The sequence below is a fragment of the Macaca nemestrina genome, chromosome 7, assembly GCF_043159975.1.
Source record: "Macaca nemestrina isolate mMacNem1 chromosome 7, mMacNem.hap1, whole genome shotgun sequence".
NCBI lineage: Eukaryota > Metazoa > Chordata > Mammalia > Primates > Cercopithecidae > Macaca > Macaca nemestrina.
Window position 1 is genome coordinate 46,509,687 of NC_092131.1, and position 22,038 is coordinate 46,531,724.

The 22,038-nt window shown below is 42.9% G+C and overlaps 1 protein-coding gene across 2 annotated transcripts in view; it reads right to left on the minus strand.

Moving 5' to 3' along the window:
- LOC105473667 (protein kinase C eta) overlaps positions 1–22,038 on the minus strand; it is a 232,376-nt gene that overhangs the window by 10,079 nt on the left and 200,259 nt on the right. For both annotated transcript variants that reach the window (XM_011727582.3, XM_011727583.3), the window contains exons 11-12: positions 10,997–11,135; positions 10,112–10,300 (exon numbers count right to left, since the gene is read on the minus strand). In XM_011727582.3, the coding sequence (XP_011725884.1) occupies positions 10,112–10,300; positions 10,997–11,135 (328 nt within the window). The remainder of the gene's footprint in view (positions 1–10,111; positions 10,301–10,996; positions 11,136–22,038) is intronic.

A 22,038-nucleotide genomic window follows, 5' to 3' on the forward strand; every position in this document is an offset into this window, starting at 1 on the left:
AGCCATTACTACTATATATGTATGCTGCATACTCTTTTGTTGCACTAGGCATTACGTATTCCAAATTTGTTGGATTTAATCCTTACAGCAACTGTGGTTATTACTCCCATTTTAAAGATTAGGAAACTGAGAAACGGACCCATCTGTAACCTGTCACATAGTTTGGAAGTGCTACAGTCAGGATTTGAACTCAGACCTTTGCTCTCAGTCCCTGTGCTAGACTTCCTCTCAAGGCTACCAATCTTCTTATTTGGATTCTGGGTTAAGATACTTGGACCTACAGGTGAGGAGAATCACTACACAGTTTACTTTATTTTCTCCTAATAAATGACACTCAGGACTTCGCCGGATGAGAATTCACAGCACTCTGTGTGTTTCCTTATGTTGTACTTTTTGCTGGCTCATGTGACATTCTTTTTCCTCTGATTCTATGGAAGGAGAAGGGCTGAGAAGTACATACAGTGCAGGTGCTAAGTGAAGGAAGAGAAAAGTACCAGGGCTGGAAAAAATCCCAGGCATCCTTCCGCCTGAACACCTGGTTTTATTTCAAACTACTGAGGGTCTTTATGCTGGAAAAGATAGAAGGACACTTAAAATTTTCAATACTCAAAGAGCTGTTGGCCAGAAGAGGGGTTAGACGAGAAGTAATTTCAGGGAGAAATAAGTTCAGGGAGTGGAAGTTAAAGGAAGCATATCTAAGCATATCATAAGAAAAATGAAAACACATAATGTGGTTGTAATACTCAATACCATTAAGTGATGAGAGGGCTTCCTGGCAGGAACAGGATTGTGTCATTGAAAACATCTGAAGCAGAGCCGGACTGGCCTGTCCGGCGTCAGGTCGGTGGCCACACCAGCGGCCTCCACAGTCTGTGCCCATATCAAGGGACTCTTTTCTTTCTTCTCTTTTTGCATTTATCACTAAAAACTCTGGGAGGAGAAAAAAAGCTGGCATTTTGAAGACTGTCCTTCCCTCAGCTACAGATGCTTTGTTTTCCTTGAGTCTGAAATAGGCTTTTCTTTATAAAAAATAAAGTGAAATAAACTTGCTCAAGCTGATCTCCCTGAGCCAGTGAAGGAGGAAGTGGGCATGCTTGTATATTTGAGAATGCCGGCGGGTCAGTGCCTTACCTGGCAGGTTGTAACTGACCGGCATCAGAATATTCTGTGCGATATCTCCAGAGACACACTACACAGTGTACATTATTTTCTCTTGATGAAACTCAGTACGGTAAATGCCCTATACCATTCCTGCAGCGGGGCAGGGGCAGTGCTCAGATCTGTGGTGGGCTTGCTGGCTGTGTTTTCCATGCTGTCTGTGACTGGAATCCAGCAGCCCTTCATGAGCACGTACTCAATTCCTTTCCAAGGCTCCCAACACCCCACCTTTCCTGTGTTTTATAATCATGATTGCTTCCCTGTATCTTCATTCCTGTCATGGGACAATGCTGATTAACGGTAGGTAAAGGTTAGAGGCGAGTCTCGGAGATGGAAACCCAAGGCCATGCGGTTGCGCCAATGCCCACTGTTAGACAACATGCTTTTATTCCTGACAAACCAGTCTCAAGCAGCTCTGACTGATGGGGCGGATTTCACTGCTCTCCAATGACTTCCAAGTGTTAAGAAAAAGCTGCTGCTACCCTACATGCCCAAGCTATACAAACTACTTTTTTCCAGGTATGATTCCCCAAATGTAGCTACTGAAGAGAAGTGAGTGCTAAACAAAGATTCCCTAGTGGGGACTATACAATATCCTTTATTCTTCTCTGATGAAATCGAGGCCAGTACCCTCCTTTATGCTGGATATACATTATCTTTGGCATCCAAACCAAATCTAATGATCAACTGCCCAAAATTATTGACCTTTGATAGTTGGCAAGGACAAACAAACAAAAAACAACAAAGTCAAATACTTTTGTTTGCAAGAGGTTTTCTAACTTGAAACAAAAAGCTTTTCTGACCCACAGACACTGGTTAGCAAATCTCCACACAGGAAAAGTTTCCAGGGTCATTTTACAAAAGCTTTGACATCTTTATCTTCCTGCCAGAGATGGAGAGAAATGAGACATGCAGCATGAGTACTCTATTTAAAATAAAGAAAAAAAATCCTTCACACAGCTATCAAAATGTAAGGACCTCCCACCTTAGGAAACTTACAATCTAATGAGGGAAAAAGAAGTAGAGAACAAGAACTTAAACAAAATTATATGACTTAAAAAGACCCAAATACAAAATCTCTGGGAAGAGCAGTGTTTTTCTGTTTTCTGCAGACACTGGCCTTGATCTGTAAGCAAATGGTTCCTTTTCTGAAGGGTGTTAACCTCACTAGGGGTTTCGGTAAGAGGCCTGTGGGGCAGCTTCCTTTCCTCAGACAGGCATTCCAGTCCTGACTGCCAGGCTGCATGTTAACCACTCCTCTTCCTCAAGGATCTTTTGATAACTTTCTTTTGGATTTCACCTAACAGTGTTTGAAAAACCAGCCCTAATGATCCGGGATTGGATCCTCTGCGTTATTCAGGTCCCATTTTTCCTTCCTCTTCCCCAGCCTTCTCCTGGCTGACCACCTTTGCTGGCTTCCTTGAGCATTCCAGCCTCTCCCAGGAGGGGAGTAGGGAAATGGAGAGGAAGACAGTCAATGCTCCTGGAATTCACTGCCTGGCGACAGATGTGGGACACACTCAGGGCTAAAAGAGGATCCCTGAATTAACTGTGGTTCCCCCTCCTTTGTGCATAGAGGCAAGCAGGATTCCTGCAGACAATGCTCGGATGACGAAATCTGAGAGGCTGGATGACAGAGAAATCCACACGCATACATACACACTTTAATTTCTATAAAGCTTAGGAACAAAAGCACTTTATAATCTCCTTCTGAGGCCAAGTTTACAGTGCTTCCAGAGTCGACAAAGGTGACTCAGGAGAATGCACCCAGCTCCTTTCAGCACTTGTTTAGCCCAGGCACCTGTGTGAGCTCAAAGACAAAGGTGCCGATTTCACCTGAGTGGAGCCTGAGCCACGTGATTTCTTCCTGGCGATGATTCAGCAAAGGAGTACTAACCTCTGAGACAAGGCTTCGGCTTCCTGAGCTCTGCTGACTCGCCTGGGACTTCCCTAAACCTTTCTGGACCTAGACGAGGGCAAACCTCAGCGGAACCTCAGAAGCCCTAAGTAAATGACAGACTTTCTTTTGCCTCATCATTATCAGCATTTTGGTATAATTTACTGCCAGCCTAAGAAACCTGATGGCATGGTGACACCAGAAAACAGGTAGTGTATATTCCCAAACCAAGTAAAAAAAAGAAAAAAAAAAGGAAATAACAGCTGGAATGCCCTTTATTTTTTCTTTACACAAATGTGTGTGTCATCATATGCCTTTGTTCTGTTAGCTTCTGAGGACCCTGCCAGTGTGAATACTCCATTCTCTGCGAGTCGCAGGCGAGGCTGCTTTTGAGGCACGCACATGTTAAGTATTAAACAGAAACATTTGAAACAAAGATGAGAAAAACAGAAGTGGAAGCAAGAAAAATAGTCTTTCCAGTGTGCTTATTTGGGTGCATATAAAATTACTTTTAGATGTGCGATTACTGGTTAATGATTTAGGGAATTCTTTTCAAGTAGAAATCCTGGGCTAAAAACTGTGTGTGCTCTAACTAACCCCGTGCCCACTGATTCTGCACTCCATGGGAAAAGTTCTCACAAGCAAGTCCTTTGTCCACTACCCACATCTATAGGAAATGTTTGAACAGCTACACACAAAGAACTCACAAGTCCACAACCTTGGGGGTGTTGTGGGTGGAGAGGGCAGTGGTAAAGGTGATGACAGGGAGGGCCTGTTGGGACATTAATATTAGATTAGGGGTGAAGAAGATGCTGGACCCTGCCTTGCCAATCACACAGTTTTAGAGGAATGCTGGACAGTACACACCCTCCCCAATCCTGAATGTAGGCACTCGCTGACATCACGCCACATGAAGCCCTGAGGTCTTTAACATCTGTAACTCTATGGTATGTAACATAAACAGGTGTCTGAACAGTTTCCCCAGATACAGAAAAACAATAATACCTTTCATTTAAAAAGGTAAGAGGGAGTTCAACAAGCTTTCCTTCTTAAATAAATCTCCATCTCAGGAAGCCATGGAAAGATGCCCCTCCCACACTGAGATGGCAGAGAGAGGCACTGTGAAGGGTGGCTTGGAGATCTCAGCTCTTCCTGCCTCCCAGTGGGAAAGGGCAGATCCAGCCGGGAAAGGATCTCCCAGGGCCCCAAGGAGGCAGCATGGGGCAAAGTCCAACAATGAGGATTCTCTCCTCCTCTGGTCTCTTTTCTGTTACAAATGCTTCTTTGGGGTACCCTTTGTTACTACCCTGGGGGTTGAAGGACACTTCTTGAGAAGGCATAGAGTTTCTCAAGGGATGCTGAAGAAATGAGTCGTGCTAAAACCACCAGGTGGTTTTGTCTGTGGCAAAAAATCATCAGGGTGACATAGACTCCCAGGCCAGGAACCTGAGACTCTTACATGGATTTAAGAGATGTGGCCAGGATCCACAGGGCAGCTTGTATGTGGCTCACATCATCTGCTCTTTCTGTATATTTGTATTGTAAACCATTTCCCCTCATTTGTGAAGATGGAGATCACTTTTTCTATACAGGTTAGAAATGTTTCTTCATACACACATGCTGAGCTTGTTTGTATAAGATATTCATTTATGTGGTGGTTTTAAAAACTTTTCCATTGTGGAAATTTTAGACAACAGTAACACAGACCCTCATGTATACTCATCACTCAGTCTTGATGGTTACTGACACATGCCCAGTCTTGTTTCATCTGTTCCTCCCCACAACTCTTGAATTATTTTGAAAGAAATCCTGGAAGTCACTTAATCAGTAAATACTTCAGTCTGTTGGTCCACTCTTTATACAATAGCCAGGGTGATCTTTTGCACATGAAGTAGTGATTGCATCATTCATGCTTGCTTGGAATTCTTCAAAGACTTACGTTGGCACTTCAGATAAAGTCCAGTCTCCTTCGTGTGGCCTAGGATATCCTTTGGGCTCTCACTGTTCCCTCAGCCTCCTTCCCTGAAGCTCTCACTGCCCCACCCCTTCGCTCATCACACTCTAACCAGCCTACCACTGAGCTACTCAAATGGACTGCTCCTTTCTCAAGACCTCTGCACACTTTCAAGCCTAACTTCTCTTCAGTCTTTTTTAAATGTCACATCCTCCAGATGGCCTCCTTTGGTGGCCCAGGTCATGTTAGATCTGCCTGTTAAATAAATGCTTTCAAAGAACTTTGGATTTTAATTTTTTTTCTCATTCAATTGTAAGTATACAGTTAAGGTACAATTGCTCTTTAAAATTTCTTTCTCCCTCCCCACCCCAACTGGACTGTGAATTCCACAAGAGCAGGATCATATTTGCCTTGCTCATCACTGGATTTCTAGCACCTCGCACAGAACCTGAGTATTGCAGAACCCATGCCTGCTATGCACGTATACGTTGATATAAGCCTATTATATAAATAAACAGATCAATATCTATTTGGCTATTTACACCCCACCTATGCGTCTTTGGTCAAGATTTAAAAGCTCCTGGAAAAACAAAAATACAATTTCCTTAGGAATAAAAGCCTACCGCAGCCTTGTGTAAAATAAAGCACGTAATAACCTTGATGATGTTGCTGAATTGTTCAAGGAGAAGATGAGGATAATAACACCTCAAAGTGTGTTGTGAAATTACTACTCACAAGTTAGCAATACTAATCACTTACTCTTGTATTGTGCATTCCACTTGGAAAACGCTTTCATGTATACTGAGTTATTTGAAGTGCGCACCGTAGGTGTTATTATCACACCTTTACAGACTGAAAACCAGTGGCAGGAGTCAAATGAGGTCTAGGGTGTGTTCTTTCCGTTCTAATATGTAAAGTCCCTTCATCTCTCTGGGCCTCAGTTTCCTAATCCACAGATGAGGAAATGTGGACAAAATATTTTTAAACTATTTCTAGCTCTACAATTCTGTGTTTATGCTTCTAATGATCACACAAAACTATAAAATTAAGGGCAAAGACAAATAATTACAGTTCACAACTTAGCACTCATGATTTCCCTACTGTTTTTAGAACTATGCAAAACACCATCCGATGGATTCAACTATTCACATCAGGAACTCTTGAAGTCACCAGGCTTCCAGAATGTCTGATCTTAGGTGGACACAAAATTCTGGAAAAAGGCGTCAAGTCAATAGTGGTAAAGAACACAGTATACCTTGATCTGGCCCTGTGCAACCAAATGAATGCTTGTTCAGAGTGCACGTACCACATCTTATTATCTATTCATCTGTTGATGGACACTTGGGTTGCTTCTACCTTTGGGCTATTGTACGTAATGCTGCTATGAACATGGGTGTACAAATACCTATTAGAATTCCCACTTTCAATTCTTTTGAGCAAATACCCAGAAGTAGAAGTGCTAGATCATATGGTAATTCTGTTTAATTTTCTGAAGAACCTCCCACCATACCATTATCCACGCCAGTTTACATCCTCATCAGCAGTGCACAAAGGCCCCAACTGATTTAAGTAATGTGTTAAATGGCCTTTGATGAGTCACAATTTCTCAGTGCTTCATGGTTTCCTCCTCTATAAAACGAGGGGGTGGGAATGGACAATCTCTAAGTTTTCTTCTGGTAGTAAAATAACTATATTGGCCTAATTAAATCAAGTTGCAATTAGAGCCAGAAAGCAGCCTGAGTGGTTGGCATAGCACGCCTTGCTATCTCAAACCCTCCTCCTAATATGACAAATACTTTTGCAGAGATAAGGACAGAGTGTAAAAAACTCATTTCATGCATGCAGCTCTCAGCGGTAACAGTGCAGGACACTTTCTGGTAGGTACCCTGTGCCAAGCACTGCTTCAGGCACCCATACATGTTACCTCATGCCAACCACGCAGTAGCCCTGTGGGCTGGATACCCCACCTGCTGAGGCATGGAAGAATTATGCCATTTGCCCAAGGAAATGGAGAGGAAACTAAGGCATGCAAGACTTATGCCATTTGCCCAATGTCACACAGCCTATTAGTCAAAGGGCCAAGATCTGCCCCCAGGCAGCTCTGCTCTGGAGGCAGGTTCTTAACCAACCCAATTCTGATGCCTTTCCCTCCTCAGTGTGTCTCCTCAAGTCTAGTCTTGAGTGCTCTGAATATTTCTTTCTTCTCTTTGATCACATTTCTATTTAAATGTCTCAGTCCCCTGCAAAGACTAGCTGAATGTTCTCATCTATACCATTTAAGCTTCTTGTTTTTAGGCATGGAGAGTAAAATGTACAAAAAAAAAAAAAAAAAAAAAAGAAAGAAAAAGAAAAAGAAAAAAAAATCCCAGAAATCCTCTTAGTGATTTTTTTTTTTTTTTTTTTTTTTAGTAATTTTATCTGACAATATTTAAGTGTTTTTAAGAAAATTACATTGAAGGTACATGCCTTGAAGGAGGAAAACACGGAATGCTTATTGTGTGCCCGGGAAGTTTACCTATATTATTTCATATAATCCGGACAATCACCCTTTGGTATGGATTTTATTACCTCTATTTTACAAGCAAGGACGCTAAGATTCAGAGAGGCACAGAGGCTCGCCAAGGTCACTCAGTCGGAAGGTAACAGGAGTGGGAGGCAGGGCTTGCGCTGTGAGCCCAGAGCCCCTGCTCCTTCCTATGTGGAAGACGCCCAGAGAGAGTGTCAAGTGTCACTTAGGAAAATGAGTGCTAGACACATGATATTTAACAGTCGCAGCTGCTGCCTCCATCAGTGGAGCAGCTGGCATGAGAAAGGAGCTGAAATAAAGAGAAGTGAAGGGACTTGTAATTTCCCAAAAGTGAACCTGCAAGGAGAGAGAACAACTCAGTCTCCACTGTATGCGATTCTTCTTAGGCACCAGAGGCTGTTTCCTCTTGGAGGAAAGACCATGAGGCTATTACTGGATAATATATTTGCTCGTTACCAAAAATATCCATATTTACATAAAAGATATAGCTTGAAGTAACTGAGCTCACCTGGTTAAAAAGAAACAGTCTTAGAAATTCCATATGAATCTTAACCTTGCTTAGTACTTGTCCTAGGTTCTAGGCTAAGGGAATGATACCTAATTTCATATTTAGTTGGAAAGAACTCTCTCAAGAGGACTCTGAAACACGAGAATAAGGTTGAGGACTTCTAAAAATGTAAAGACAAAAAATTAGGAATATCCAACCCAAATGGTGATGTGGCCTCTTAAGATTTCTACTAGACCTAGATTCAAAAGGCATATGGTATCTATCAGAGAAACACTGATCTGGATTGCTAATCCAGTGTTTATACCACATTAGTTGAGTTCTAAATACAAAAATTTCTTGAGGCATGGACTGACTTTTATTTCCTACCCTTCATGGTACCAAGCCTAGTGACCAATGCTGACAACAGGCATTTCTTTATGGCTTGAACCAGTATTTTCATGTGAATTATGAACTCTGGGATCCTTCATCTAAATATTAAAAACTACTAAATCAGCTACAGTAATTGGACTAAATATGTGGGGTATGGAAAACCGTTAGCATGATGAAGGTGGCTGTTGCCGGCCACAGAAGGCTGGCATGCTTTTTCGCAGAAAGCCCGGTTCTGGGCCATGGAAGTAGGAAAATGATCATGCAAAGTCCGCCTCCCTCTGCAGCATGATGAGGCTGTGTTATTGTGGTTTACGTTATCAAAATTGGCTGCAGCCAACCCAGGTGAGTACATTTCCCTTCAGGAAGTTAAGAAACTTCATGGCACAAATCCACGAAGACAAGCCTTTCTCTATGACTTTTTTTTTTTCATAAAATTACAAAAGCCATGTTTATGGTTTCCTCTAAAATTTCCACTAATATAAAAATGAACTGTTCTTACAAAAACATGTTAGATAGGAGACATTTGGTAGAATCCCAAAGTACTGTGAGATTTTTATTTCTGTGAGATTAATGCTTTCTCAATTTCAGGAGGGTACTGGCACCTCAGCTTGAGAATCGAGCCATGTGTTATGATTCACTTCGGTAATATTTGCCTCAGAAGGATTTCTGTGATTATTCCTCTTTTAGTGATGTAGAGAATTCTCAGGGACAATCAAGCCTTCAGCCCCAGTACACAGTGACCCACATAAAAAATGTCCTTGAAATGGCACTGATTATAGGGCTAGAAGTTTCTAAAGAGAAACAAGTCTTTCAACATGATAGCAAATACTTCTCACATTTCGCTTTTGCCTCAAATTACTGAAAGGATATAACTTAAGGATAGTAATTCTTATGCCATAGATACTATCCAACAAAATATAGATTGTTCTGATTTATCCCTTCTCGAACAACTGATCTTTTATTTGCCTTTATATCCCCCCTCTGCATATAGTAGGTGAAAAAACATGATTTTAGAACTCAACTAATGTGGTTACAGAATTGATCCAAATTACATGTACTTTATTTTCAACATAAAGGCGTCCAATACATGTTTTTCCTCAATTCAAAGGCGTCCAGCACGTGCCTTAAATGCACACACAGAAAAGACTTTCTCAACATGATCCATTACAACACTGCACCTGCAGGCTGGGCGTGGCACCTGGCTTGCCTAAGAATAATTTGGAGGCAAAAGAGATCTGCAGAGGTTTGGAAAACCTTCCTTCTCCTCTCCCAGCCCTAAGAGAAAGGCCCTTCATCCTGCTCCTTGAAGATGCCAACAGAAACACAACTGATATAATAACAGGCTGGGAATGGCATTCGCTTGACCCAAAACTCTGGCGTGGCCTGACTGTATGAAGGGGAAACATCACCTCCCCTCAACTAAAGTTTGAAGTGCTAGAAATACTTGCTATTTGGCAAACAAAGTTATCAAGGACTATCAAAATTGGCCCCAAAATAACTATTGCATAAGAGAGGGTGTATTGCATAAGAGAGGGTAACAGCCTGAGAGAACTCTGGTTCTTTGCTTCTTTAGATTAGAACACAAATTTTAGTTAGAGCTAGTGGTTTACTGGTGGGAGGCACTGAAAAGACACCAGAAGCACATAAAACAAGCTGGTCTGCAATAGATCAGAAGCTAGCTGGGTAAGCCAAACTTACAGATTTGAGGATCCCTGTGGCATCTTCATGGAGCCAGGTAGGGTAGACCACCTCGTCATTCAGTATGGCCTCAAAGAGGTCATCTTCGTTCTCTGCCTCAAAGGGCGCGTGACCGCAGAGCATCTCATAGAGCAACACGCCCATTGCCCACCAGTCTACTGCAGGCCCGTACAGCATTTCCTGGAGGATCTGTGCAAAGGGGGCAGCGGGAGAAGGTGGTTCATACATCAGATTAACAAATGTGTTCTTCATAACTAGGGAAATTGATGCACTAGGAAATATCAAAGTTTTTTTTTTTTTTTTTTTTTTTTTTTAAAGTCTCCTGTGCTAGCATGCATATTTCATTCCACTTCTACAGAGTGGTCTGTTTTCCCTGTGGTCAACTCAGAGATGCCTTCTCTGGTATGGTGAGCAAATATTTATGATTGGGCCACAGTGATGGGCTCGTGCAGATCCCGAACAGAAAGGGTTCTGGAAATGTATCAGTGAGGAAAAAAAAGGAGACTGGGTTCACTCACTCATATGGGAAGGATTCAAGAGCCTTTCTTTAGTTCTGCCAAATGATGCTGAAATTAAATCACTAAGTAGAGACAAAGAGGAAAATAAATATAAATAGCCATGAGTGGCGTTCACTTTGTCTTCATTTAGTGCTAAAGCCCAAAGCAACTGCAAAATCTACAAATTTTTTTTTTTAAACTCAAATTCTTATTAGAGTGACTTAGGCCATTTTCAGCCATCATTCGCCCAATGAGCCATAAACGAGTCTAGAGGTGTCGGCTTTCAACACTGCCCCCAACGCTGCAGCACATAAAAGCAGCCAGTGGCATTTCTGGTCAGTTCCTGGAGAGCTCAGATTTCAGAGCTGCATCAAGCAGCTGCACTCACCTCTGGAGCGATATAGTCTGGCGTGCCACAGAATGTGGCCGTGGTGACGCCATTGCAAATCCCCTCCTTGCACATTCCGAAGTCTGCCAGTTTACAGTGACCCTCGTGGTCCAACAGGACGTTGTCCAGTTTCAGATCTCTGAAAGATACAAAGAGCAGCATGAGATAGGGCAGCCGGACCCCAAACCATCCACCTCTCAGAATGGGCACTCACACACACACACACCCCCCCCCCACCCACACACACACACACACAAGTGTGGCCACATGCGGCCATGTGAGCCTCTCTGTGCTATCTGGATGACAAATTTAGATCAAGTCTCAGAACTTGCCTCATGGCTCCAAGATGATGGGCCCATTAAGAATGGGCTAACCACAGGAAAATGTGGGCTGTCCTTTAAAAACGGAGGGCAGAATGTGGCTTTTCTAGGCTTTCCACTTACCTTGTACTCAGCCTATCCCCCACCCTCCACTCTAGCACCCATCTCTACCCATCAGAGTCAGAGTGAACACCCATAGGGGAGGTGGCCACTGTGTGCCAGGGGTGGTGACAGGCACTAGGAGCACAGCTGATCTTCATCTGCAAGGAACTCACAGTGTAATGGGAGACAAATATTTCCTAGGCTAGAAGCTCCATGACGGCCGGGATTGTGTTTATGTGGTTCGCCATTATGCGTGGCATAATGTACTTAAGAAATACTTGTCAGCCGGGTGCCTGTAATCCCAACACTTTGGGAGGCTGAGGCAGGTAGATTGCTTGAGTTCAGGAGTTTGAGATGAGCCTGGGCAACATGGTGAAATCCCATCTCTACAAAAAATACAAAAATTAGTTGCGCATGGTGGCATGCACCTGTAGTCCCACCTACTTGGGAGGCTGAGGTGGGAGGATCACTTGAGCCCAGGAGGTTGAGGCTGCAGTGAGCTGAGAGTGCACCACTGCACTCCAGCCTGGGCGACAGGGTGAGACCCTGTCTCCAAAATGAAAAGAGAGAAAAAGAAAGAAATGTGTGTGTGTGTGTGTGTGTGTGTGTAAAACAAATATATATCTTATATACAGACACACACACACACATATGGACAGGACAGACAGGGGAGGGGCAGGGGAGGGGCAACACACCAATTGCTGTATCATCCTAGTGGCATGATGAAGGTATGAACCAAGTGCTACGAGAGAAACATAAGAGAGAACAATTCCTTCCAGTGGGAGGAGAGAGAGACAGCCTCACAGCAGAAGTAGAAGTTGAGCTGGGTCTGAAAGCATGAGTCAGAGTCTCCCAGGCAGAGAAGGGGGAGTGAGAAGGCCGCCATGGAGAGGCGGATGGGGCGGGGACATGGCAACAAGCCCAGTGGTGTGGCTGTGCAGGTGGACTCAGAGAACCCTGGGTATGGTGGAGGAGGCTGAGGGGCGGGCAGCACAGGACACAGGAGTGCTGGGGCCATGAAAAATCTCAGGGCTACAAGGAAAGTTAAGTCCTTCAAACGATGAAGGGTCCTGAATGTCACACTAAGGAATTTTGATTTTCAGATATTAGGCAAAAAGAACTTCCTGATGCTCCCTAATTAAGGGAGTAACTGATTCCTGGCTGGACAAGAAAAGATCAGTTAGGGGAGGCTGAAACCGTCCAGGGAAGAGATGTTAAGACCTGAACCAGAACAGTGATGAATGGAATGGAAAATAAGGAGTCAGTCAGGAGAAAGGAAGCAGGGCTTTGGTGAAAGCAAAATCAGTAATAAGGCTTGATAATCACTTAGAGATGGGCAGAGAGAAGCAGCAGAAACGACTCCTGGGTTTCTGTCTTAAATCCAGTAGGTTTGTGGGGATGTTAACCAGGAAAAGGAAAACCAGAGTGAGAAGAGGGTTTGTTTGTGGGTACCCCAGGTGCACAAGAAGCCTAATAGATTATGGAGACTCTGGTTCAAGGCATTTTCCACTCCTCCTCCAATCCCTAAGAGCAAATTCACGTGGAAGGAAGTGAATACTCAGCAGCAGGATTGTTTAGTAAAGAGTCCTCAAGGTCAGCAGGAACATGGCCGTGTACTGATAAAGCTGTCTATAAATAAAAGGCAGTGCTCTCTTAAAACAACCCGCTTCCCAGCACAGGCACAGGGTTCTCCTGTTGCCAACCATTCCCCAGGGCACTGTTACAGAGGGAAGGTGGCACTGCTAGCCTCCCAGGCACAGTCTAGACCGGACAGAGCAGCAGCTTGGCCTTTTGGGTGAGACATTTACACTTTGGTTTTTAAAGGAACAATATGCTCAGAGGCAACCCACATAGGCTGATCAGTGACGAGGAGGCTGCAGGTCCCTAGGGTGGCCTGGAGCTTTGTGGTTAACTGCCATTGTGGGAGGCTGCCATGGCCTTGGGCCGCCTGGAGCCCCCCTCGCTGTGGCATCTTCACAGTGGCTGCAGCTGACTGCTCTTTCTGGAGTGTCACATTCACTGTGGGTTGTATCAGGGCACTTGAGGTTCTATTTTCCTGCCTCAGTGTGAGAATCAAGGTCTGTTGGCCTGCATGGCCCAAGGCAAAAGGTTGGTGTCTGTCCAGCCTGGATCACGTTGCTGGCTTGGAGGAGGTAGGTGATGACAGAACTGGCATGACTGGTTTCCACACAGTGTCCTGTGAGTTGATACAGCCTGGCCATGCAGGTCTTACAGAAAATGGCCACTAGAAAATGCCCAGGAATGGAAAGCAAGTCTGGTATTCCAGGAATCCCCAGTAAGTGTGGTTAAAGCAGCACAGCTTTCATGGCACAAATCAATGGAACGTAGAACAGACTTCTCTGCTCTTAGCAGCAGCCTCCTCAGGTGTCAGGGGCATAAGGCAAAGGCATGCTGAGTACCTGTGCACCCACTTCAGCGAAGCAAGCTTTCTGTGTCTCTAACCCAAACCCAGTCCTGGCTCCAAATCAGCCCTTCTCCATGCAGAATCCCATGTCCCATATAAGTGAGTGTTTTCAGTGGGCTGATTTGTGGAAGCCGCTTCCTCCCCTTGTCCCACCACACGCACACAATATGAGCACAGCCAATTTAACCTACAAGAGGTTGCGATCACAGCAGCGCAGGTCGGGAGCAGGGGTGAGGATGACTGGGGTCCTGTCCAGTAAAGGAGGCCAACACTCTCAGTTCTTCCACAAGTGTTTTCTGACTTGGGAGGCACTGTAAGGCCTGGGTGCCTGGCTCTTCTGGGGCTGAGGGCACACAGTAGAGAGGCACCTGGCTGAGGTTGGACACACTAGTCTGCAGCCCCAGGAGAGAGCACAGCCGGGGGGACAAAGCCCATGAGCCCAGCTTTATCGACACTGTGTCCTAGCCTGACAAGCCAGGCCTGTGTGGACCTGAGCCCAGAACACTCTCACTCACATTTCCAAACAAGGTCACTGAGTTTCAGAATTTTCCCGAAGCCAGTATGCCTGCTGAGGTCTTGGAAAGGATCTTCTTGGGCAACAGAAACAAGTGCTAACAGAAATCCACAATGGTCTCAACAGTTGACCCGCAGTTGCTTAAGAGTTTGTGACTAATGTCCCAGGTAAGAGGTCTGACTGCTTATTACTCAGCTGCTGTCATGGGCAGCAGGAATTGCGCAGGGAGGGAAAGTGCTGGGCCATCAGTTTTGTCCGTCAACTATTACAATCAGCTCTGCATGGGGAAGTCTTGGGACGCAGCTCTCAGAAGACACCAGTGGGCAAGACAAGAATGTGACTCATCCTGGTCACAGGATGCCCGAGGCCACAAAGGCAGGTTAGACACCTTAATCCTGATTTCAATCTAATTTTAGGCATTCTCAGAACTGTATGAGCCGTAAAGGAAACGCCATGGCTGTTCTCACACCAGGTGCTATCTAGTAAGACAGATCACTCAAACTGGGATCCCAAGAGGGTTCAATAAAGAGCATAATGTAATTCCCGGTTACCAGTTCTGCCTTCAGCAAAAGTATCTCATACCTGCTCTGTGAAGTCTGTTCTGATGTCCCCAGAGAGTCATAGTAATATCAACTCTGCTTCTAGGGTGCCCAGTTTATACTTCTATGACAGCACACCCTGCACTGTATTCCAGAAGGCTCTGTCTGTGCACCTGTCTTCCTTCTTAGCAGCTCCAGCATGGTCCTGGCAGGAGGTGCTGACCAAAGGGATACACAGAAGCATTTCAGGTGGACCCCAATATGACTGCCCTGGCTAACTCGGAGCCTATCTTATTTTTAGGGGATGGAAGGACACTCCATAAACTTTGCTCCAAAGTACTTAAACTTATAAAAAGCCACATGTTTTACCCCTTAGAGACAGACTCGAGAGGGAAAAGAAGAAACCTGAAATCAAAATTTAAATTCTTCTCTTTGGTGAAGCTGGAGAAAGAAAGAGATTTTGAAGGGTCAATTATTAAACAACGAGGATCAAGCAGAACGCTTATCCTTGTGCTGGCTTGCATCCAAACAGAAGAGCAGAACATGGAGGGGGTGACTCAAACAAAGCCAAAGATTACGGAGCCATTTACAGTCATGGTCAGCTTCCACTCTAAAGGGAAATCGTGCCTTTATTTTTTTTTTTAAAGCAAAAGAAGTCACCCTAAGCCTCCTGACTTTAGTTTGAAATATGCAGAGGTCAGTTTTTGGCTTAGGAGTGCCTCAGCTTCCTATGCCAACATGTAACTCAGCAGCTGAACTTAACAAGGCTACACAATGAAGATTACAAGTTCATACAGGGCAGAGGCTCAAATCCTAAAATGCCAAAACCACAATTACCGGCTCGCCATTCATTAGCTCATTGAGCACCGGTATTTAATAGCTACAGCTTTTGTCATGCAAGCATAGAAGGGTAGAAAGAGTTATTCTATCCTCTGTGCTTGTCTGAAAGCTACATTGTTCTTGCTGGGTAATCAGGGTTACTTAAAATGCCCACAGTAGTTTCAGAGAGAATTCCCAAGTGATTGAAGACAAAGGAGATTCAGAAATTGGATTTATTTTGTTTCCACCATAAGCTATCCCGAGAGTAATAAAACAGATTGACATGAGTCTTACTGCTTAGATCACTAGAATCAGTTACTCTTCCAAAAGAAATAAAGGAAAGCGAGCTGAGAGCTGGCTCCTTGAACAAGAATGAATCTAGGAGGCTATTTATATGAACTATTTTTAACATATTTTTCAACTTTTATCATGGGAAATTTCAAAATAGACAAAAGTAGGGAGAATGACACAACTCTCCTATCGATCAAACAGCCTCGGCGGCTGCCACTGCACATTCAAACATGTTCCCTCTCTACATCGACTCCCTCCCTCCCTGATCCATCTTTTATCAGATTATTCTGAAACAAATCCAAGACATGAACTATATCATCTATAAACATTTAAATATCTGAATCTAAAAGATAATATTTAATAAAGTACAACTTTGATACCCGTTATCATAAAATACACAGTCAATTTATGATTGTCAGCATACTGCCATTTGTCTGTTGCTCCTTTGGGGGTGGTGAGTCTGTGGGTCTGTCCAGAAAACCTGGAAAAAAGCTTTTGTGAATAACAACAATAACAGTGTCTTCAGTGGTGAACATACACTGAATGTTCATCAAATGCTAAGTGCTTTATCCATATTATTTTATCCTCAAAATAACCCTATGAAGTAGGCTCTATCTCAAGATCATATAGGTAGACAGGGGTAAAATCAGGATTCAGATTTACTTCTGCTCACCTCCAAGGCCTGGGCTTGTAACTTACTACACCAGGCCCAATCCCTTCTATGTAGTGGTGTCACTGGCCAATCCTCCTGACAGACTGTTTCCCGAAAGGACTTTAATTGAAACAAGAACCACCTGAGAGAATCAATAAATATCCTAAGATGGCACTATGATAAAGGGATGTTTTATGCATATTACTATGAAATGCATAATCGAAATACTGCAAAGCAAGGTTCTTTTCTTCTTCTTCTTCTTTTTTGCTTTGCTTCTTAGCTTGTGCATAAATAAATAGTTCAATGGATTTTACAGTCCTTGAGGATACAGGAATAGGGGAGTGCACAGCAAATCTCTCAAGTGGTCAAATGTGCAGATCATTTGCTGCCTTCCCCTGAGGAGGAGGAACTAGCATGTAGGTAAGTGTGAAAAGGGGGCATCTGCCAAGTGAGTGAATGTGGGTTATGATCTTTTTTTTTTTTTTTGAGACGGAGTCTCGCTCTGTCGCCCAGGCTGGAGTGCAGTGGCGCGATCTCGGCTCACTGCAAGCTCCGCCTCCCGGGTTCACGCCATTCTCCTGCCTCAGCCTCCCGAGTAGCTGGGACTACAGGCGCCCACAACCGCGCCCGGCTAATTTTTTGTATTTTTAGTAGAGACGGGGTTTCACCGTGGTCTCGATCTCCTGACCTTGTGATCCGCCCGCCTCGGACTCCCAAAGTGCTGGGATTACAGGCGTGAGCCACCGCGCCCGGCCGTGGGTTATGATCTTAATTTCAGAATAAAACTACTTAGGACTGGCTTGTGTTTCAAGTGTCTCGGTTTATACTTAAAATTGTTTCAAAGCAAGACTGATTGTATTAAATTGGCAAAAGACTTTTGAAAAGTCACGGAATTAGCAAAAGTGTAACATTTGGTTTCATTTTGAGTCAGACAGTAGTGCCATTCAAGTTTCACCTGACATGAGATATCCATCCCTTCACCCACCCAACCGTTCTTTGAGTATCGTCCATGAGCCTGCCATATGCCAGGATCTTGGGATACAATAGTAAGCAAAGGGGGCACCATCTCTACCCACAAAGGGGTTAATATATGGTGGGAGAAGCAGACAGATCACCATACAAGTAAATTTACAATTATCAACTGTGATGAGTGCAATGAGGAGAAAACATGGGAATAGATCAAGGGATAGCCTGACCTAGCACTGGGGGAAGATTTCCCAGGAAAGTGACATTTGAACTGAGCTGTGAAGATTATTAACCAAATGAAGAGAGAGAAAGAAGGGAAAGTGAGGGTAAGGAGAATTTCAGAAGGAAGGAACAGAGGTGAAGGGGTTCAGTCAAGAAATGAAGACTAGTGTGGTTGGAGTCCTGGGTGGCGAGAGAAGGGAGCATGGAGACAGGAGAGAGCAGGGACCAGATGAGGCAGGGGCCAGTGAGGATTTCAGTCTTTAGCCCAATAAACCATGGAAAACTCTGAGTCAGGAGAGGGGTGACATTAGATTTTCATTTTACAAGACTCCAGATCAGAGGAGTTGAGAATGAACACGAGGAGATCATTTGGGAAACTACTAGAGTATCCAGGAGATAAATGATGGTAGCCTGGTATAGGGAGGGCGGTAAGGTAAAGAGAACTAGATGTGTCAAGAACTATTGGGGGAAAGCAACGGAATTTAGTAATGGAAGGATGTAGGGGATAAAGGGAAGGAGGTATCAGCAGGTTCTCGATCACAGAATTTATTTTGGACAGATTGAGCTACTTTTTTTAGACATACAAGTGGAGACATTTAATAAGCAGCTGAATACACATGGCTAGATGTCAAAGGGAAGGCTGGATCAGAGCTACAAATCTGAGTCATTACCTGGGTGTGGATGAGTTCACCTCGGGAGAAGGAATGAAATGAGGAGAGAGCCTGGGACTGAGCCTTGGGAAGAGGATCTCCTGAGGCCAAGATCTCTGGTCTTCTTTACACTGAGACTACAAAAACTAGTGATGAATTATACTCACAGTAGGGTAGTGGAGCTGTGTACCTAGAGAGTGGGGCCCAAATCTTTTGCCTCCATATGGGCTATCTATAGTCCAGGTAAGCTTTAAAAAGATTAAGGCCGGGCACAGTGGCTTATGCCTGAATCCCAGCACTTTGGGAGGCCAAAGTGGGAAGATCACTTGAGCCTGGGAGGTCAAGGCTGCAGTCAGCCATGATCACACCACTGTACTCCAGCCTGGGTGACAGAGTGAAACTCTATCTTAAAAAAAAAGTAATTAATAAAATAAAAAGATTAGAAAAACATCAACCTTGTACATTCAGAATAACTCAATGAATTATTTTCAGGTTAAATTCTCAATCTCTGCTATGTGATGTGATACTCTTGTGAGTGTAAAATTAAGAATCTTATTTTACAAAGATATTGGCTGCTGCATCCTATGTAATTAGCAAAAAAGCTAAATTATGTATCAATCGTGGAATGGCTAAATTATGGTATTTCTATGACAGAATCTTATGAAAGCTGCCAAAATTTTATGAAGGACTAAAAATGTAAGGAAATTTTTATAACAGAATCTTTAAATGTTATTTGAAAATGTTTTTTTTATTATAAAAGGTAATATTTTCATTATATAAAATTGATCATTCCTGAAAAAAGTACAGAGAAAATGATGATGGGTTCAAAGTCTTCCAATCTTTTCTTCTCAATGCTACACTAACACAATATTATACAGCAACATACTTTTCTCACTTAACAATTGTCTTGGACATATTTATACCTCCTATGCCTCTGGCTCATTCTCTATAATGGTTACATACAATTCCATTATAAAAATGTACCACAATTTAACCAGTTCCTCTCCATAAACATTTGGGTTATTTTAAATTTTTTGCACCTTCAAACAATGGAGTAATGAACATGATTTGCACACTTGTAGGAGTGTTTATTTAGGATACATTTTTTTAGATGTGGAAATGCCACATCAAAGGGCATAAATATTTAAAATTTAAACAGATGTAGAGATATTGTCTTCCAAAAGGGTTGCATCAATTTATATTCCCACCAGTAGCACATGAAAGTGTCAATGTTTTGGCTTCCTTGTTCAGGCTAGATGGAATCATCCTTATAATTCTTGCCAAACTGCCAGTGAAAAATGAGCTCATTGTTTCAACTTCATTTTTTGACTATTAATGCAATTAAGCTTTAAGTAGAATATATGTTTAAGGGCCATTTGTATTTTTTCTTGCCTATTCACATGGTTTAACCATTTAAAAACTTGAGTTGTTTATCTTTTTGATTATTTTTTAAGAAGCTCATATTACGGAATAGTAATAATTTGTTATATTGGTTGTATGGGTTGCAAATATTATTGCCTGGTTGAAGTTTTGTTTTGATATAGTCCAGTTATCGATCTTTCCTTCATAGCTTCTGGGTTTCATGACTTACTTATATAGGCTGATACAATGCTAAGTGAAAGAACAGGATACAAAGTTATATTTTCAATATTCTCTTTTTGTTACAATTGTGAGGGAGAGGGATAAAGAAAAGGAGAAAAGACAGGAGGAAAAAGGAGATGAGGAAACACATAAATGTCTATTTCCAAGTGATATGCTTATGAGTGATTTTTGTTTTCTGTTTTGGATTTTCTAAATTTCCTACAGGAATCATGTGTTACTTTGTTAACCAGGAAAAAAATCATTAAAATGTGTTTACATATTCTAGCTTTAATCCTTTTTTTGTTTGTTTGTTTCTGTAGTATTTAAGGCCATAATTCCCAAGGAAGATGTGCAGGGAAAAGGACTCACTGGTCAGAGTGGAAAGGATTTCTTTTGGAACCCAGGCTCCAAGGGAATGTTGGAAAAAAACATCTTATTTGCTTAGAGAACCTGCACATTTGTAGACTTAGAATTGAACTTGTTGCCATCAGTTCATTTTTTTTTTTTTTTACCACAGAAATTACTTAGTGTCTACTAAGTGTCTATGATTGTTGTGGATGGCATTTATATTTTCAATAGCTCCACAATGTGTCCCTGAAGTCTGAATGAACTTAAGTATGAAAATGAATTTCCTACTAAAAGCAGCAGCATTCCTAATTATTAAATGAGGTCCCTATGCCATTTCTCCTCACAGACACTTAATCTGGTGTTCCTGAGACTGACCTATTGGAATATCTGCTGAAGACCATGTATATGAGATGTGAACACTCATCATTATGAGGCTGAATGCAAAATAATTCATTTTATAATGAAGCAAGTCAGTAAAACAATATCCAGCCAGTAAGTGTCACCAAGGCTCTTCTGAGGCTCTTCCCCACTACCCCCTCATACCTCCTCCCAGCAGCTACTTGGGATGAGAAATGACAAAAATGACTCTTATTTGAATCTGGTTATTTTACCCTCTTTAAAACAGAGCCAGGGCAGGAGAATTGCTTCAGTCTAGGAGATTGGGACCATCCTGGGCAACATAGTGAGACCCTGTCTCTACAAAAATTTTATTTATTTATTTATTTATTTATTTATTTATTTATTTATGTATTTATTTATTTATTTATAGTCTCATTCTGTAGCCCAGGCTACAGTGCAGAAGCGTGATCACAGCTCACTGTAACCAGGACCTTCTGGGCCCAAGCGATCCTCTCACCAGCTATCCGAGTAGCTGATATTCCACGCATATACCACCGGCTAATTTTTTAATTTTTTGGAGAGATAGGGTCTCGCTGTATTGCCCAGGCTAGTCCCAAACTCTTAGGCTCAAGTGATCTTCCCTCCTCAGTCTTCCAAAGTGCTGGGATTGCAGGTATGAGCCATTGTGCCCAGCTATACAAAATTTTTAAAAAAACTTAGCCAGGTATGGTGGCACACTCCTGTAGGTCCAGCTACTTGGGAGGCTGGGGTGAGAGGATTGCTTGAGCCCAGAGGTTGGAGGGTACACTGAGCTATAATTGTGCTACTGAACTCCAGCATGGGCAACAGAGCAAGATCCTGTCTCAAAAAACAATAATGAAACAAAGAAACAAACAGGGCACAGACTCACAAACTAATTCCCATAGACTAGGTGTTGGTCTTCATCCTGTTCTGAGTGTTCGATGCCCTTGACATGTAGGCAGTATGTTCCCACCGTCAGCACTGCAGATACACAGGACCAACTTAACTTGAGCAAAGGGACTGAGAGATTTCCCCTCACTTTGTCTCATGGTAGAAAAAATAGACCAAAAAACCCCCATTTGCTAACTCTCTGGACAAATACAAGAGGAAATGAGTTTGATAAACATCCTCAGTGTACCAAACATACATGTCCTTAGGACCATCAAACAAATGAGCCATCGAGCTGACAGCTGAGCCTCATAATTTTTTTTTTGTTTTTTTTTTTGCATTCCACATCCCCTATCACCATCCCA